The 21,026-nt window shown below is 35.3% G+C and overlaps 1 protein-coding gene across 1 annotated transcript in view; it reads left to right on the top strand.

Annotated features, from left to right (window-relative positions):
* Positions 1-2,307: 2,307 nt before the first annotated feature.
* The window catches only part of LOC106881117 (dolichyl-diphosphooligosaccharide--protein glycosyltransferase subunit STT3B), a 50,763-nt gene continuing 32,044 nt past the window's right edge, over positions 2,308-21,026 (top strand). The window contains exons 1-2 of the mRNA XM_052967624.1: positions 2,308-2,511; positions 20,009-20,117. Coding sequence (XP_052823584.1) covers positions 2,339-2,511; positions 20,009-20,117 — 282 coding nt within the window. The 5' untranslated portion in view covers positions 2,308-2,338. The remainder of the gene's footprint in view (positions 2,512-20,008; positions 20,118-21,026) is intronic.

The raw sequence follows: 21,026 nt of genomic DNA, 5'->3' as shown, positions 1-21,026 counted from the left end.
TTACACGAGGATGATGATGACTACTACTACTACTACTACTGCTGCTGCTACTAGATTAAGGCATCAAGCTGGCAGAATCATTAGCACACCGGGCAAAATGTATAACGGCATTTCAACTGTCCCTATGTTCTGAGTTCAAGTTCTGCAAAGATTGACTTTGCCTTTCATCTCTTTGGGCATCGATAAAATAAGTACCAGTTATGCACTGAGGTCAATATAATCGACTAGCCCCTGCCCCAGAGTTTCAGACCTTGCACCTATAGTAGAAAGGATAGTTATTAACATTAATTTGCCAGCTGCAAGCTGGCAGAATAATAATAATATTATCATTGCAAATGAATCAGACAGGGTGCTTAGAGGTGTAGCAGAGGCATTTTGTCCTTCTTTACATTTTGAGTTCAAATTCTAAGTCAACTTCGCCTTTTGACCTTTCAGGGTCAATAAAATAAGTGCCAGTTGATGTAATCGACTGGTCTCTGTCCACAAAATTTCAGGTCTTGCGCCTATAATAGAAAGGATTATTAGTATGGTTATTTTCCTGTTTGTTTTTTATATAATTGCTTGGTGCTCCAGCATGGCCACAGCCTTAGGGTTAAAACATATAAAAGAATAATTGTTTATAGGCACAGGCGTGGTTGTGTGGTAAGAAGCTTGTTTTTCAACGGCATGGTTCCGGGTTCAGTCCCACTACGTAGCACCTTGGGTAGGTGTCTTCTACTATAGCCTCAGACCGACCAAAGCCTTGTGAGGGGATTTGTAAACTGACGGAAACTGAAAGAAGCCTGTCGTGTGTGTGTGTTTCCACAACCACCACTTGATAACCGATGGCGATTTGTTTACGTCCACGTAACTAGCGGTTCGACAAACAGTCCGATAGAAAAAGTACTAGACTTCAAAAATAATAAGGCCTAGGGTCGATTTGTTCGACTAAACCCTTGAGGGTGGTGCCCCAGCGTAGCCGCAGTCCAATAACTGAAACAAGTAAAAAAAATATAGATAAAAGATATAATTGTTTTCAAAATTTTTGCTTTCTTCAACCCTTTTAGCTTTCAGAATGAACAATATTAATTTAAAACACGAACCTATAAGCTCGTATGTTTTTAAAATATTCACTTCATACCTGTCCACCATTCACTTCTTCTACACCTGAACCCAACACGTTCTCTACAATCATCACCTACTCTTTCCGACCGGCCCTACACCGTTTTATCATGAACCGCTCTTCAACCCTTGTTCTTCATAATACTTTTTTCTTCACCCTTCCCCGTCTTTAATCATCCCTTACTATCTTACAGCTTTTTCACCCTCTCCCTCCCTGTTTTTCAGTCATCACTTTACCCCTCTTCTCTTCCTTGATCCTTCAGGATCCACCCTGATACTTTATTACCACTATTTTATCTCCCTTTCCAACTGCACCCTCGACGGAATTTGAACTCAAAACGTGAAGTTTTTTTTATTTTTTTATTCTTCCTTCTTTGCCGCCAAGCATTTTGTCCGGCGCGCTAACAATGCTGTCAACTCGCTGCTTCGATATTTAGTTAATAATATTGATGACCCTCAAAACTCTGGGTTATGATATTTTTTCAATAAGCATGATGTGTCCTTAGCAGAAACATTGCTTTTACTTAATTGCCCGTTTCCTACTTTAATACGGTGGAATGAACTCCCATAATTTTTGTTAGCTTTGCTTTATAAATCTAAAAACGTGTTTCTAATAAAATAAATAAATGATGTATTTTTATTTAATTATTATATTACGACAAATAAGGTGAGGGGGCTGATATGGTAGAGTGATGAATTAAATGTCGGGCAGTATTTAAGTCACGCTGCTTTATGTTTGGGTTCAAATGCTGGCGAAACCAACTCGGCTCTACCTAGATCCTGGGTCGAAGTCTAATTGAATGTACACACCCAGGAAATGTGCAGACCTGTGTCTGTTGTATACGAAACATTATTATTTGAATGTTAGTTTCAGCTTCCACCTGGTCAATTGTGATTGGTTAAATTTCCGGACGTGGCGATGTAAAGTCAAGTTTACGAAAACGAACGATCACTAAAACGAGAGTGTAGCATAACTATGGTATACAAATAATGCTCGCACTTCTTTGCAACAGCCACTGTTTTATTTCGAATATTATTAAAATTCATACAAGATAAGTTAAATCCTTTTACAGGCTTAAATTTGAGCTATAAATGTTATGTTCAAAATATAGGGAATGTATTTAATATTGTCGTTGCGTTATTTTTGTGAATAAATTTAGTTCTTTTTGAACATCCGTATTTACATGAATCTAACTGTTTGTTACGTTACGGTTACTAGTTAACCAGTGTGAGAAATATGGCGGATACCGGTGTGGTGAAAACAGATATCCGCACTGCGATCTGGAATCCTAGAGGTTGGAAAAGTCTTTTGACATTTTTTATCCTAGCATTAGCCTGGCTTGCCGGTTTCAGTTCCAGGCTTTTCTCAGTTATTCGATTCGAAAGTATTATACATGAATTCGATCCCTGGTAAGTACCGTCAATTCTTATTTTGATACGATTAACTGAGGGCAACATGACCTTACTTTTGGGCATTTACAAATATTAAGCTGCGATGCGATTTTTACACTCAATCATTATGCTATTACAATTGAATTCCTTTATAGAAGGATGCTCAAATATTTGGCTTTTATAAACTTTTCCATTGCATCTTATTTTGTATGTGTAAATGCACAAGAAAATGCATTGATGTTCCCTGTCTGCTCGGTTACTTGGATAAATGTATTAAAATAAACGGCTTCTCTTTTAAAATCATCTTTGGATATATTTTGTCGTTACAATCATTATTTTGTTGTTGCTTCTGTTTGGTTATTTTATAAAATTAATGCAGGTTGGTATTCTGTATAATTTTTTTGACGTGGATAATGGTGATATATAAATATAATTTTGGTGCCCACCTCATCAATAAGCGCTTATTGTGGGCTTACTGATTTCGTTACTTATTGTCTTGTTTACAGTTCACCCGCCCCTTCTTTTTAATATACATATTTCTATATTTTTGACGATCTCACTGCTGTAACAATTAAATATATGAATCTTACACTGAAATAATTATGTGATAGTAGTGGTTGTATAGAGATAGCAAAAAATTTATTTGAAAGATCCTTCTCTGAAATAATACAGACACGAAATAAATGGGGGGGAAATGCTCATTAACAGCATTGGTTTTAATCTTCCTTATCGTTATTGAATGAAATTATATTTATATATCGTCAATTCATGCTGAATCAAGAGACAAAATGTTAATCTAAACGCGATTGCAATTTGGTATTGTGGATCTTTTTTGATAAATCTTTTTCATACATGTATATAAGTATCGTACCCATTTTACCTTTTTAATCCCTCCATATGTTGAACCTCACAAAATAAGTTACATTTAGGGTTTATATATTTTATTATAACGAAAATCATTACTGTAATAAAAAGACAAGAATCATGCAGAGTTCAAATGGTATAGAACAGATTGTACTAGACATGTTTACACAAAAAACGTTTCAACTTAAAAGCATAAACTAGTTTTCTTTTTTTAATGCATTTGATATATAAATCTGTTTTAATATAAATAGCGAAACGTATGTTTTATCAATAATATTCTAGTTGATACTTGAAAAAAAAAAAAAAAAAAGCTCATTATGTAGAGTGGTTAAGACGATAGGATTATGATGGTTGAAACGGAGCTTTTGTTGAGACGCCTCTTTTTTGTTTTTTAATAAAGTCTTTTGTGTTGTGATGACCAATTAGCGATACGTGGAATCGTTATTATTCTTTATTCACAAGACCAACTTTAGTTGCTTTGTTAAGCATGTTGGCGTCATAGGATTCAGTTGAAATGAGACGAAATGTGAAAGCGTCCCAAGATTTATCTTTTGGTTGTGCTAGGTATTTTTTTTAAAGAAGTTACCAACTCTACATATAAATATATTTGTATTCACGTCGGTGTACACCTGGGGGTGAATTGAACCGGCTTCAACTAGTGAAGCCACAGCTTTGTAATCACCGGTGAATTTTCATTGGAAATATGCTTTTCCTAGCAGGCTTCAGTCACAAGCATAAATCTACATGGAAGGTTGTTTTGTTTTGTTTTTTTGTATCTATATCACCTACTTCTTGTCACGGGTCGCCTCTCTCTGGTTAACAGGTAAATTACCAAAGTGCACATTGGATAATGTGTCTCTATATACACTACCTAAACGGATACGATGTCATGGCTAAACCTCATAATTTTAAAATAAATGTATCGTGAAGATAACTTGATGTCGACATTTATCTAGTCGGTGACGCTAGTGATTTTGTAGCTATTTTTACAGGTTTCCCTTACATTATAGAAAAATTGCTTTCTTAAAATTAAAAAAAAAAACAGTGAGTTCCGTAATGTGAAAGGTATTTTCCCATATATATATATATATATGTGTGTGTGTGTGTTTCACATTATTGAACTGCACGATAATGTGGAGAATCTGTAGTTTATTAATTGAATCCCACGAAGATGACAAATCCTTTAAATTAGAAATGATTTTTTTTCTTCTTAATGGCTTAGTTAATGAAGGAAGAGTAGCGTCTGTGGTGGGATGGATGAAAGAAGTTATCTTCTGACTGGAGATTTGTACCAAATACTTGTAACAGTGGACCTCACTAAAGGTATACAAGGTAGTAGTGTTAAATTGGACAGTGGATTAAGTTTTCGTCCAAGAAAGGAACGGTCCCATTGTCAGTCTTCCACATAGTTTCTGTGTGCCAAATTTCACTCATGAGGTTTTGATCAAGCCTGAAGGTATTGTAGAAGACATTTGCCCAAGGTGCTACACTGTAGGATCAAACCTCAAACCAGATAGTTGTGAAACAAAATCTTAACCATATGGCCATACCTGCAAATATGTTGCATAATATTTAGGAATATTATGATTAATTAAATAGGTCAGACAAATATTACAAACCTGTTGCTGTAAAATCATGTGTAGAAGTAATTTCAAATAAATAACTTGACACAAAATGTTGATACTCTCTTAAAAAGAATGGGTGTTAGCAAATTAGAACAGTATGTTAGATACTTTGACTTTTAAATAAAAATTAAGCAAAAAGAAGTACTGAATATATGAACTGTGTTCCAACATTGGATGAAGAAGAAGCCATAACTGTAAGAGTATTTTAGATAACATTAAAAGGTTTTATTACAGTTTTGTTGGTACCATTTATTGTATTACAACTAAAAATTACATAGATAATTACTATACTTTTGGTTATTTTGTGGCTTGTTGAAAGCTGTAGGTGTCTCCAACACATTTTCTGCATCCAAACCCAAATTAACAAAGTACAGGCAAGGCCAGTCTAACATATCAAGCCAAAGGTCCAGCAATGTTTTATAGCATTCCAGATAGTTGCTTGTTTTCTGTATACTATTAATATGTAAAGATATCCAGTCAACATCTGTACACTATCTATCTAGTCTGTGATATCATTGTCATGCTAATGTTACTGTGACATTGCAGGAATATTTAAAGTAAATGCCAATTCAATGTCAGGACCATTTTATAATACAATGCTTGGGTAATGATGAATTATGTATGATAACTCAGATATAACAAGTATCTAAAACTTTGAAGTTGCTGTTGTGGACTTATGTAATTATCATAAACATAAAATAAACTGATCTGAATCTTGCTTTAGTTTACTAAGAACATCAATATGATTTATGCTTTAACCAGGCATGTGAATGATTTTGAAATCATATTGTGATAATATGAAGTCTGTCCCAGTTAATCTGGAATTATCAAGGTCCTTTGACGTAATAGCAGTCAATCTCCAGTGAAAAATTTCCCCACTAGAACAGGTCCCATTCTGTCTGCACACTATACCACCATATATCATGTTCAATATTGCTCCAAATGTCTGACTACTAACATATGCTACAGGTTTTCCATTTTGAGGCATCGTTCCTTTAAAAGGAGAAGTATCAACAGTAAAGTTATTTCTCCATGAGTTTGCTGCTTTTAATATTGTGTTTAAACTGTTGCAGTGTTCTCATAGTAAAGACATTCCTTTTTGCTGAAAAAGCAGCTAAACTGCTAATTAGTTCTCAATTTTTTCTTTCAATTTAGGAACACTAATCCATTGGATCTTGTTCATTAAATTGTGTGAAGGATGGTTTGATCCCCTCCTTTCGAAATATTCATTCCTATGAAATTTATTTTGGATTGCTGCAAAGATAAATGTCATCCTAAAAATTATATCATTAATTCCTTTGATTATAATTTTTTTTTCTCTCACTAATGAGATTGATGCCATTAATATTTTGCTTAAACTATTGCAAGTCAACACCTGCAGGAAAGAATAAGTACAGAGGGAATTCTAAAGGACTAATTTTGTGGGAGAAAGAACTGGGAGTATTGGTTTGTACGTGGCTGTGAGAAAGCGTAGAAGAGAGACAAGTGAGTTGTTAGTGCCAAAGTGGTGGAGGTAGCAACCATTATAACAGTGATAAAAAAAAGGCTATAAGAGAGGGAACTTGCCTCTAGGTCAGAGGCTGGAGTGTATAATTTTATCCCAATTTGTTGAGTAGCTTTTTGTGATGCTACTCAACAGAAATGTGAGTGGCATCTGGATTTGTGATGTTTGTGTGTGCATCTGCAGTGTCATCCTTGATTTGGGGAAAATTACTCCATCATGGATCTCATCCGAACTTTGTTGACTGTTAGTAATTGTTGGGGAAGAAATATTTTCTGGTTCTGAGGGAAAGGGCCAGTGTTTGAGATGTGGTCTTACTTGTACTTTCACTAGAAAAGCTCTGAAGTGATAATTGAACTGTGAGGGTTCTAATTGTGTGCTGTTGAAAGACTCAAGATTGGCTTCATTAAAGGGTGCTCCATTCATGAAATCAGTGCAAGTTAGATGTGTGACATCTAGGTTGCATGTGGCTGATGTTTGATTAGGGTAGAATGAAAGGTATTATCTGTGTAAGAGTGGGTGTTGTTGGACATGACTGCAAGGAAAATTATTGATGTATAGAAGAAAGAAAATTAAAGACAAGACCAAAGCACATGAGTTGATAGTATGGAACATTCACACACTCACACACAGAACAGGTTCTCACAGAGTTTCCATTTCACAAATTCACTCACAAGGAATCGGTCAGCCCAAGGATATAGTAGAAGACACTTGTCCAAGGTGCTATGCAGTGGGACTAAACCCAAAATCATGTGGTTGCCAAGTGAGCTTCTTAACCACACAACCATGCTTGCACCTAAATTTTCCTTAACAAGAGTCCTCACTAGTTGGACACAATACTTCAGTATTGGAACTTGGCTGTGTTGCTGATCAAAGAACAAATACTCTCTCTGACTGCAATAAGTCTAACTAGATCTGAGATTGACACTTTAGTTGAAGTTCTTACACAATCAGGCATCTTAATTTTTCTCTTAATAACCCAATTTAGTAAATCCTGCTTCTGTGTCTTTGTTGATAACAGTTCACATAAAAAAAAATTATGCACAATAAACCTTAGCTTAGGAAATTAATTAGTTGTTTTGATTTTTTTTCTTTTGATCCAAAACTCTTAACTTGTCTATGATAATAAATCTTTTTTAAGGTTTAGTTATATTTTTAATATAGCATTGATGCCTCATAACACAAAGTTTTGGCTTAACTAGTGCAAGCTTAAGCTAAGCTGTATTAGCCATGTTTCTGCTTCCTCATCATTTTCAAGATTTCAGTCTTCATTAATCTTCATCCTAGTGAAGGCGCATGGCTCAGTGGTTAGAGCATTGAGCTCACAATCATGAGGTAGTGAGTTCAATTCCTGGACCAGGCTGTGTGTTGTGTTCTTGAGCAAGATACTTTATTTTACATTGCTCTAGTTCACTCAGCTGTAGAAATGAGTTGCAACGTCATTGGTACCAAACTATATCAGCCATTGCCTTTCCCTTGGATAGCACCAGTGGCATGGAGAGAGGTGGCTGGTATGCATGGGCAATTGCTGGTCTTCCAGAAACAACCTTGCTCGGACTTGTGCCTCGGAAGGTAACTTTCCAAGTGTAATCTTATGGTCATTCATGACCGAAGGGGGTCTTTACCCATTACCTTTTAATCTTCATTCTACAATTGTTAGCTGATTATTTGAGTTGTAAATTTTTATCACCAATTGTCATTTTTACCATAAGTCCATAACAGTGAAGAAGATCCTGTCTTCTAACATCTATAACTATATTTCACTAACATCATAAAAGTGGCACACTAAAGACTATTCCTTACATTGAACTGTTAATGACCTGAAATATTTAACTGACCATGTGCAAGCATGCAAAGCACAACAGTTAGCATAACAAGGGCATTACAGACTAAGTATATAAGATACAATGTGATACAGGGTTCTTTAAAACTGCTTTACATTCTAACATAAAACATCATCATCATCATCATCATCATCATCGTCGTTTAACGTCCGCTTTCCATGCTAGCATGGGTTGGACGATTTGACTGAGGACTGGTGAAACCAGATGGCTACACCAGGCTCCAATCTGATTTGGCAGAGTTTCTACAGCTGGATGCCCTTCCTAACACCAACCACTCCGAGAGTGTAGTGGGTGCTTTTACGTGCCACTGGCACGAGGGTCAGTCAGGTGGTACTGGCAATGGCCACGCTCAAGTTGTGTTTTTTACGTGCCACCTGCACGATAATGAATTAATTTTTGCTTATGCTCAAACAAGTTGAAAATGTAAAAAAAATCAGTTTAACATATATGCCTTTATGTCTGGTTAAAGAAACACATTACTAAAAAAGACTGGTCTATACTAACACTTTCAGAATAACAATTTGCCAGTCATTCTTCTAAACTGATTGTTGAACATTATTTTATCTTTAATAAAAACAGCTATTTGTTTTTAAACCTTATCTTACAAAAGTTTTTTTTTCTTCACAATTCATGATACATACTCATAAGCAAAAAAAAAAAAAGAACCACTAAAGAAAGCAAGGGTTTGTGTTAGTGGCTTAATCTTTGTTGAGATACTGAAGTGCTTGTCACAGCTTGAGATACCTCTTGTGCTGATGAGTGCCTTGAATCATGGCCTTTGGAAAGATTACAAAATGTTGGGAATGTGTTGATTATCGTTGACTGAGCCACTGCTTGGACGGAAGCTGTTTTTATATTTCAGTAGAAGCTCAGAAAATGGTTGGTTAAACTGACTAGATTACAACAAAGTTGAAGGTCCTGCTTGTTATTCAAAATCAAATGGTGCAGCTGAAAGAGCAGTATTAAATGGTTACATTCCATCAGTTAGAAAGTTTGATGAATATTTGCAGTGCTTGTGAATTATTTCCAACTGAAAAATCACTTGGCAGACAGAGCTAGTAAGTAAATCCATTTTATGGGGTTGGACAAATAGTTCTTTAAGAATGATATGGACGAATTGTCTGCAGATGCTTTGTTCTCTGATTTGTGCAAACAGGAAGGAATATAGCCTGGATTTAAATGGAAAGGCTGTTAGTGTCAATTGATTAAATAGCTTTTAAATACTCTTCCTCAAAGCACATGTTAATCATTATAATGTTATCAGTGGCTCAATATCATTCTTTTCCTGAAGAGCCACTGCATGATCCTGTGATCCCATATAGTTATATTTCTAACCGGTCAATATCATCAATTTTTTCAGTTCCCATTGTTGCTAGTTTGATTTTGGCTTGGTTTCTACAGCTGGATGCTCTTCCAAGGGTGTAGTGGGTGTCTTTTATGTGTCACCAGCACAAGTGCCTTTATTCTCTTACACATTCCTTTATTAAGGTTTTCTTATTAATTTTAAGATGAAAATTAGTGTAGAGTCAAGATAATTTGGCTACATTGTGCTTAATCTGTGTACATCAGCATCTGCTTGCCATGCTGGCGTGGGGTGACCAATTCAACAGGTTAGAGGACTGTATATTGCTTCAGTGTCACAGTTTTTGTCATGGTTTCTAGTTTCTACAGCTGGATGCTCGTCCCAACCACTTCACACAGAGTTTACTGGGTGCATTTTTATGTAGCGCCAACCTTTTAGAAGTTGTCTTTACTTTTGCAAGATTAAAAAGTCCTTACAACCTTACATTATTTCTGCTCAGTTCACCAACCATTTTACAGTATGTGCTGGGTGCTCTTTTCATGTCCTCAGTACTAGTGAGGACATGTCACTCACAAACTGAAAGAGAATAGGACAGAGTGATGAAGCTGGATTAGGTATGAAGGGAAGAGATTTATTGTTGAGGTAGAGGCTAGTAGAGAAAGAGTAACAGGATCAGGAAGAAGTGGAGTCAGAGCAAATTCTCTAATATACCCTCTTGTCTTTCTAGATAGATTCACTTTCATCTTTGCATTAAAAGGCAACAATTGTGTGTGTGTGTGTGTGTATGTACATACACAAATATTATGCATACAAATATATAAGGATAGACTTTGTCCAAAAGTATGTTACTTGTCAGTATGAGAAAACTTCCTTTATAGAAAAATTATAAAATTGTTTAGTCAGCCATTATTTATGAGAAAAAAGGAGTATGCTAGGTGATACTTTAGTTGACAAGTTGTAAGTACACAGAATGGAAAGTTTGTTTGATAATGATTTTGTAGGTTAATAATATGCACCTACACTTGTACATATAAATTTTGAAAAGGGAGAAGAGGAAAATATCAAGAGATTATTTGGGGTTGACAAGTGAAATGGAATTGTAAAAACAATGCTTCAAGGAAAAATTTAACCACAAAATTTGAAAATTTTAAATATAGATTAAGGAATTTAAATAGAATAAAAAATGTAAATGTTTCCTGAACTTCAAACATGAGGTGATTAAATTTTCAATATTCTTAGCTTAAAACGTTGGATGGGGAAAGAAAAAAAAGTTTATAGATCTTCAGTATCATATGGAACATGTTCTAACACATGTCTCTCCAGCAACAAATGTTTTGTTTTTATTTTTTAATCTTGATCAATATAACAAGAAAAGAACATCAATCTCATAATCATTGACTGTTTCATGAATAAATATTGTTGATTCTTTATGCAGAAATATCATATTTGTTGTTAAACACTTTGTGTTACTTTATTTTATTTATATAGATAACATCTTCTGAGGATATGAATAGAACATAAAACAGACTCAACATTTTAGATCTCAGTCTTCTGTTGTTAAGCTATGAGATTAAAGTGTTACTAACCATATGGTCAGGAGTTTCCCTCTTATTAGAGCCATTGTGCTGAGTCACTGAACAAGGTGCACATATTTGTTGCCTCTGTTTAATCTGTATGAAACAGGTTCCGCTGCTACTTTATAGTTTAATAGTTAGCCATTAAGAAGCACATCCTGATGTAAATATTATGAATAGAAAGCTGCTTGCAATTACTATCGGACCCATGCAACTGCAGAAAATAAAACTTTTATCAATCTTCCATTGTATATCAGTTATTTCTGCTTGCTTCTTGCTTAAGATGAACATATTATTTTAGTAACCATTTTATAAAGTTTGTATCTGTATGACAAAAAGAAATATACAGTTGCATTTATATTTTACAATTTTATTTTTTCTTTATTATCTAGCCATAAAACACAGTTTATGTTTGTGCTAATGCTGAAGATTATACATCTTCTATTGAGCAATCAATATTGATCTGCTTTGTTAGGTTTATTTACATATAAGAAAAAGACACAAGTTAACATACAGACTCAATCTATAACAGTATATAGAAGAATAAAATAAGGGCATCTTGTTTCTTTCTTAAGAGCATTATAGCATTTAAGGAATTTTCATAGCTATAAAATTTGTGATTTATTGTTATAATGAAAAGCTGTTTCTATTCATTCAATTTTATGTACAATTTTCCATGCTAGCATGAGTTAGACAAATATGCTGTTGAGTATTGCTTTTACAGTTGGATGCCTTTCCAGTTGCCAAATCATGCTTTTTACAAGCAAGGAATCTTCTATTCCATAGGTTTTTCAAGGTGCAAAGCAAATGAACAATTTATTGGCAGGGGAAATGACAATGTCACCTTATATATCAATGATTTTCAGCTGAAGTGCAAATGTAAACCAACATGCAGACACATGCACACATATATATAACAAGCTATAATCATATTTCTAACATTAGTGAATGTCAATAAACAGAAGAATTAATTTTTGAATAACCCTGAAAAATAACATTCACGTTATTAGAGTAAAGAGGAAATAATGAACAGCCTACAGTTTAGATGACTGAATGGATTAAAGATTAAATGAATTAGTAATGTATGAAAATAATATCAAATGGGCTGTATAGCTTACGTCTGTTTATTCATATGTGCAGATATGGCTGTGTGGCTAAGAAGCTTGCTTTGCAGTCACTTGGTTTCAAGTTCAGTCCCTCTGCATGACACCGTGGACAAGTGTCTTCTACTATAGCCCTGGGATAACCAATGCTTTGTGAGTGAATTTGGTCAAGAGACACTATGTGGAAGCTATATATATATATATATATATATATATATATATCATCTTTTAACGCTCACTTTCCATGCTGGCATAGGTTGGACAGTTTGACTGAGGACTGGCAAGCCAGGAGGCTGTACTAGGCGTCAATCTGATCTGGCGAGGTTTCTACAGCTGGATGTCCTTCCTAATGCCAACCATTCCAGGAGTGTATTGGGTGCTTTTTAGATACCACCAGTAAGGGGGCTAGTTGTTTGTTATAATATTTTGGAAGAAAAGCAGTTATGTGTGGGATTAGCTAAATATATTCCCAAAATACAGTGGTACCCAATTATTGAGAGACAATTACCTTTGAGAACCAACTTTAAAATGTTGTGTGGTCACTGTTGATCAGTGTTTTCTCTGGCCCTGTGAAGTTGACCGAAGGAACAGGAATGCAATTTGAATTCTAATTCAAATAATGTTCATGTTTAAACTTCAAATACCTAGAATTTTTCTGTAGGTAGACCATATCCTGACATCTAAACATTTGATACTGAACATGCAAATGATTGCTTTTATTCAAAGATAAATCAGCAAAACTTCAAGCTCTAACTTTTCTACTGCCACAAACTTCCCAATAACCTGAAATCATGAATAATCACAAAACAAGCCATTGAACACTGCCAACACACAGTGTGTGTGTGTGTGGCTGACACAAACACTGATGAACTGAGCTGCTGTACTTTCTTGGGGCTCTTCAAATATGGAAGTGGTCTTCTGTACAATATTTCTCATGATCAAATCTTAACATTTTAGAATGGGTATTAAAAAATTCCAGGTGGAATTACTGAATTTTTATACAATTAAGATTGCTGAATTTTATACAACAAATTGCTTCTTGCAATGCTGATAAAACACAATCTGGGAAATTTAACTTAGAAAATATATAAAGCCTGATTGCTAACTAAAATCTGTTGATGACACTAAAATACACATGTTAAAAAATGTTTAATCCTCTCCTAATTCTGTTTATAGATTATATAAAGTAACTTCACAGATATTAACTACTTGCTCTGTATTTCTCCTTCTCCCTCGACCATTCTTTCTATTTCTTCATTATTGCTGAAGTATTAAAAAAATGACAGAAATCAAAACACAAAAACAGAAAATTGTTGTCTGAATGTTTACTGAAGTTTGTAACTGAAACATCTGCTGCAGTTTTGGAAGCATTTGATAGTGCATATAGTATTGCTTGCTATTGTGTACAGTTTGATGGTGTTTCAGGTGGTGTTTTAGGAGGGTTTTTCTTTTTTTCTTTTTTTTTCAAAGAAAGATTGGTGTTTGTATGTATGGTTATATAATGTTCATGTGTTTATGTATCTGCTTTATATAACTGTAAAAAGAGACTCATATATCAATAGTTAAATCAATCAATCTCTCTCTCTCTCTCTCTCTCTCTCTCTCTCTCTCTCTCATATACACACACACACAACTGTATATCTATCATAGTTTTTAATATCATTTCCATGTTTGCAGGAGTCAGAGAGAATTCTTTGAGGCAGATTTTCTGCATCCAAATGCCCTTCTTGTCATCAACCAATACCTGTTTCCAAACAGGGTAATATTTCCTCATGGCTGGATACATTTTCACAGCATCATTTGTAACGACAAGCAGACACAAAATACACATACACATGTGCACGCACACGCATACATGCCAAGCTTCTTTGAGTTTCCATCTACCAGATCAAATCCACTCATAAAGCTTTGTTCAGCTCAGGTCTATTATAGAAGAATCTTGCCCAAAGTGCTATGCAATATGACTGAACCAGAAACTACATGGTTGAGAAGCAAACTTCTTAACCATACAATCTGGGCTTATATGTATATATATATATATTAACTGTACCCATGAAATGGATGAGCTTTTCATAGGGCCTCTTGCTTTTCACAAAGTATTGAAAGGAAGAGAGCTGATGGCATGGGTTTGGTTCAGGTGGATCACAACTTGCCAGGAGGTGACCCAAGACCTATGGACTAATTCATCCTAGACCCAATACATCACCTCTTACTAACATGCAACCCAGACATATTCTCCATGGTACAAATCTCCCAGCTCCTCCTTATCCATAATACATCTCTGCTGTCTAGGCTACACTCTTTACTCAGACTTCATTCTGAAAGGTGATACTTGTGCATATGTAGTTTTCATTCTCCCCGCCACTCACATCTTTCCACTGAATATCAGAAATCTTCCAGATACCCTAGTTCAAAGTTTTCCTGTCTCACTCCCATAAACAGCTCTGCTCTTTTTATTGCCTTGTGAATGCCTCCAACCACCAATTCTTCTACTATATTTTTTCATACAGTGAGGATAGTTGTCTCACTTTTCTCCCCCATCCCCAAGTCATCATCCTCAGTGATTTCAAGGATCTCAACTCTTCTTGGCTCTCACACACATCTTATATTGATGCTGTCATTGCAAAAATCAAATCTTTCACAATTCTCAACTCTCAACATCAGCTAGTTTTGCACAACAGAGACCAACACAGACACACCAAACTTCTTTGGTCTCTTTCATGCTACCAAACCCAACCCAACCTCTACCAGACCATAACTGTCTTTGAATCTTTCAGGTTATTCATTCACTGCCTTGTAATTACTTACCCATCATATATCCATATACTTTACATTGGCCCACCACCACCACACACTCCTCTTCTCTGACCCAATGGCACTTCAGAGCCAACCAGCTCTATGCTATCTCTAGTAGCACATATTTCATTCTGATACATCAGCAACAGGTGCATGACCCACATCATTCTCTTGGACATGTTCCTCAACATCTACAACCAAAATTCACACTTTTAGTTCTTCAAGTGATTTACTCACAGATGTACTGCATTGATTCAAGCAAAAAAATTCAGACAACATCACTTGGAGAAAATCACCTTACTAACTGGATGGTTCTTACCCAGCACTGCAACTTTAGCAAGGCCATCTGAACTGCAAAATATACCTCTTTGTATTGTGCAGTCCATGGGTACTCTTGCCTTTCAAACTACAGCTAATATTTTTGTTCCTTTGTCACAAAGATCTTTACTAACTTTGTAGAATCTTTCTTAACCATAATGGTTCCATCTGCAGTACTCATCATCATTATTATCATCATTGTTTAACGTCCATTTTCCATGCTGGCATGGGTTGGACGGTTTGACTGGCAAGCCGGGAGGCTGCACCAGGCTCCAATCTGATCTGGCAATGTTTCCACAGCTGGATGCCCTTCCTAACGCCAACCACTCCAAGAGTGTATTGGGTGCTTTTATGTGCCACTGGCATTGGCCACATTCAGATGGTGCTTTTTATGTGCTACCAGCACAGGAGCCAGTGGTTGGGTGAGGGTGGGGCTGGCATTGACTGTTTGGATGGTGCTTTTTACATGCTACCACCATGGGGAGCCAATCTCCCACATTTGCTGCTTGCTTTTCACCTAATTCCATACTGTACACACACTTGCTAAACCTCCCCCCAAACTATTTTTTCCACTCTGTCTGGCCCACTTCTATCCACACATACACCCTAAGTGCGAAAGCATCTCTGGTTGTTTCAAGCCCCTAACAATGTCATTTCCATTACCCCTCAAGCAATGTGCCCAGGGCTACCTTTTCTCTCTCTCTCTCCCACACACATACAGCAGTAAGAGAGGCAACTTCTGATCCTGTCAACAACTGTTTCATTGCACTTCCAATATCTCAAAAGTTGGCAATAATATTCTCCAGAACCTTGGATCTTTCACCTTTCTGATGACCATCGATATGCTTACAATGAACTAAATCTGCAGGAGACCTACCTCCTCCATTACTTACCATGGGTTCTTTCAGGAAATTTTGTGAGAGAAGTCGTTGCCTTTGGCCTCAGCAAGGCTTTCAAATGTGTCTGGTATGCCAACATCTTGTCAACTTGACTCTAGGCTCCATCTATGTTCTCATTTCGTAGATTAGTGGATTTCTGTCAGATTACTCTGTTATAGTATATGCTGATGGAGCTCTCTAATGCATATTTTATAAACTCTGGTGTGCCCTAGGATCCAGCTTTGTCCACCACATTCTTCCTCCTATACACTGGCAGTTAATGTATTCAATTTAGGATGTGGTATCTAATGGATATAAACTTCCTGGAAAGCAGGAGAGACATTTTGTTAGATAAGATCATAGGTGCATTGTCATTGAATAGCATTTGCCCATGTTGATATTTGTACATATATCATCATTACACAAATAGAATAAATATTATTGAGAAATAAAATGTTTTTTGATAGATATTTATGAGAAAGAATGGGTAAATTTTTCAAAATAGATAATGGTTTTTGAAAGTGTTTAAATGATGTTAACACATGAAATTGGACAATGAGGATTTAATAACATGAGCTATTTTTGAGTGATAATTAGAACAATGATTTAGACACTTAGTGAAGGGCTGCTAACAACCAAAATGTGTAGTTAGATAACTAAACAACAAATAAAGGATTACTGAGTTATTTTGTACAAGCTGTAGAGACAAGGTATTGAAATACTACTTGAAATTCCAAACAAATGATTTTCTTTAATCCAACATCATCTGTGATCTTCTTTCAACTTTCTTCATCACTCTAATTGTTATCATTAGTATCACCCACACCATACACTCACATAATTAAAAAAAGAAACTGATGTCAATATTTTTTAAACCTTTTTATGTTGTCTTTCAATTTTTTTCACCAATTCTATTGCTAATACATCTTTTTATCAGTTAATTAAAAAAAAAAAAAAGAATTTCTAAGCCAGTCTATTATATTTTTATCTCAAGATATGCGCACACACACACACACACACACACACACACTCTCTTCCTCTGATGACTATCTTAAATGTTTGTTCTTTGTTTTATTTTTATCAAATGTTAACAGTTTTGGTTGGAATTTTCAGTTTGATGTAAAAACCGCGAAAAATCGTAATGAACAATTGAGATGGAATCTTCTAGCACTATTTTTTCTATGTTTGATTTGTATTTTGTGTGTGTATAAGACATGATTTTGTTCAGAATTTCTGAATCTGTTTTCAGTTTTTGTTTAACACTACCCCAGTGCCCCAGTATGGCAACAGCCTTTGGATGGAACACATAAATGTCTACAATATTTTAAACAATTAGTCCATATTATTATATATTAATTACACATGCTAAATATGATTTTATTCAGGATTGCTAAATACTAACATGGACATAAAAAAAAGATAGTTCTTTATCATGCTGATGTGCATTATTCATCTAATGTTAAATTTCCAACATTCATATTTGGTTGGTGGTATTTTATAAGATTGAAAATTAAGATTGTGATCTTTGAATTTTATATTCATTCAAAGCCAATGATTCACTTTCTTGCTACTCATTTTCTTGTGAGTAATGGACACAGTGTGTGTGTGTGTGAGTGTGGGGGGTTTATACAAGACAGCCTGCTGTAAAACAGGCACCAGATCTCTAGATGGAGCAAGGTTTCAGTCAAGTAGAAAATATGGTAGAAGGTAAAATGGTACAGTAGCCAGACCAATAAAAATTTAATAACAGGGCTGGATAAAATGGAAGCTAGGAGAATGGTACAATATTAGATGATTGGAAGAGGATTAGATGTCTGATATACTTAGCAAGATGAGAAACTAAAAATAGGTTTGCCAATGCTCTGTAATGTTACAATTAGGATTTTTCTGTATTACAAAGCAGTGCCAATATTAACTGGAACATCATTGATATAAAATTTGTATGTTATAACAGCAACATACTTGCCCCCAGTGATAGCAAGAAGAAAGAGACTTGGAAATGTTACCATGAGAATGCATGAGAGAAAAGGGTTTTACTTGAAGTAGACTCAAGAGAAGGCTCAGAGATTGAAGTTGACACTATGTAGTTGAAAGAATCATTAAGGATATGAAGGCAGAAAAGACCACTGGGCCATCAGAGAATATATCTAAGGAATTATGAGACATAATAGTCACTTGCATAGTCAATGAGGTATCAATTTCAATGACTGGTATAGTAGTATCATCATCAACTGTTACAAGGACAAAGGAGATGTTCTACAGGGGATCAATTAACAGAAACATCAAAGTAATGAAAATACAGGAGGTGTTTGCATGTAAGTATATATGTATATAGACAGGAATAGAATAACTAATTAGGAAGAGAATTATCTTAGACAAGATGTAATTCAGGTATGTGCTAGAAAGAGGAACAACAGATGCCCTCTTAGCGAGACATCCACAAGATAGTTAAAATCAAGCTAAAAAAATGCCAGCTATGGTGGCTTGTTTTTAGCTAAAGATAAACCACCACAGCTGGCATTTAGTGAAAAAGCCTTTGATAGAATCCTGCAACCTGTTGTCTGATAGTCACTCAATGGATTGGATATGGAGTGATTTGTCAGAGCCATTATAATCCTTTGTACTTTTCTTTTTAATGCATTGTTGTCAGTCAGCTGACAGTTAAAAAGATCAGTAAGGAGTTCAGTGTGGATGTACATGTTCATCAGCACTCAGTTCCCGGCTGTCGCCTCTTTATTAAAGTTCTCCAATCCATAACAAAATAGTTCAAGTCTTTCACATTGCAGGAAATTCTGTATGATAATGACCTAGTTCTCAAAGCCAAACTAGTCATAGGATTAGTGGAAAAGTTTCAAATATGGAAGCAGAGCCAAGAATAAAGACATTTAAATATAAACCTTGCTAAACAAAAGTCTTAGTAATAAGAAGGACTACAGTACTCTACAACTATTTGGGAAGTAACTATGCTTGATATGCAGGAAACATATAGCTAAGAAGCCATTGTTTACTGTGTAGTGCAGGTGCACAACATGCAATTAGATCACAGTTCAAACTGACTGAAAATAGATTTCAGATGTTTAAGAGTCAGTAGTGCTAAGGAAACCCATGAAATGAATTCTTTAAAATGCCTAGAAGCTCCCTAGAAGTAGTTGACAAGTTTCTGTTATCCAGATGATGTGATCAGTAGTGAAAGAGGATGTTCTGAAGGCATAGTAGCTAGAGTAAGATTGGAGCTATTACTTCTGCTAGCAACAAAGGGATTCTCACAGTGAAGAGCAGCTTGAATGATACTTATGTACAAAGTAGAGGGTATAGCAAAAAAAAACAAAACATTCACCATTTTTGATAAGTGTTTAAACAACAAATGCATGGACTGCACCAGTCCAAAGCATGATGGTAACAACAACAATAAAAAAAAATGACACCATTACAATCAGCCTAACTCCTGTAGTGCTACACTAATAGTCATGTAAAATATGCAAAGTTTTTCCTGTTGCACACTGATATTGCAAAAGAGACTTCATTGGTCTGAACATGTGATGTGTATAAAATTGCATGTACCTAGTTTTTAAGGGTTTCTTTAACAGCAGCAATAATTTGTTACTCTTTAATGTTTTCAGTATTTTTGTTTGCTTTTTTAATATTTTGTTTTTAATTTTGTTTATTACTTCTGATTTTTTTGCCTCAATGCTTTTTGTTTTTGTTGCAGGTTTAATTACCGGTCAACTCATTACATGGTCAGTAATGGGTTCTACAATTTTCTTAATTGGTTTGATGACCGAGCCTGGTATCCTTTAGGCAGAATAGTTGGTGGAACTGTGAGTATAAGCTGCCGAAAAAGCATTTCTTTTAGATTAATTTGTAAAAACTGTCTGAACGCATACAGAATACCTACTCATAGTTTGGTATTAATGTATATTGGTACCATGTAAAAAGCACCCAGTACACTCTGTAAGGTGGTTGACATTAGGAAGGGCATCCAGTTTTAGAAAGCATTCTAGTGTAGACATTGTAGCTTGATGCAGTCCTCTGGCTTATGAGCTCCTGTCAAACTGTCTAGCCTATGCCAGCATAGAAAACAGAATTTATGATGGTATCATTAGGTTTAAGTTTCAAATCACAGTATTAGTGGAAAATTTAAGAACTCCACCTTTTGGCCTTTTAATAACTAGCTATTAATGCTCTTCTCTAGTGCTCTTGACAAATCTTCACCTCAAGTGGGTTTTGAAGCTGGTGTGGTAGATTTTTAAATAGAATTACTACTGCTATCAACTAACTACTTTCAATAAAAGAAATAAGACTGGCTACAATTGTAGGAGTATCAAATTAAAGGAGACCGAGTGGTTGCCAAACCTGCTAGAAATAGCAGCTAATTCTTCTTCAGATTACATCCTGCCATCTTAAACAAAGCAAGACACAATTGGATACTGTCTGAAAATATGATGTTGTAGTCATAGCTGGAATTAGTCTGATAATAGATCAGTTCAATCAGGGTAGACATGGGCCCAAGCACTAACAATAGTGTATAGGATCTTTAACAGTCTAAAAACATCTACTGAAATAACTGACAAGAATTAGTTCTTGAATATACATACAGTTTCTATTCAACATATTGGCAATTTAGATCTGATCATCCCAATAAATCTTCTAGAGTCATCAATTCTTTTGTTTAAATTCATGAGGCAGTTTTGTTTTTTATTGTGTGTGTATGTTGGGGTTTTTTTTGG

This window comes from Octopus bimaculoides, chromosome 4 (genome assembly GCF_001194135.2).
Source record: "Octopus bimaculoides isolate UCB-OBI-ISO-001 chromosome 4, ASM119413v2, whole genome shotgun sequence".
In the NCBI taxonomy this organism is placed as follows: domain Eukaryota; kingdom Metazoa; phylum Mollusca; class Cephalopoda; order Octopoda; family Octopodidae; genus Octopus; species Octopus bimaculoides.
The sequence above is the reverse complement of the archived record's forward strand: the minus strand, read 5'-3'. Positions and strand labels throughout refer to the sequence as shown.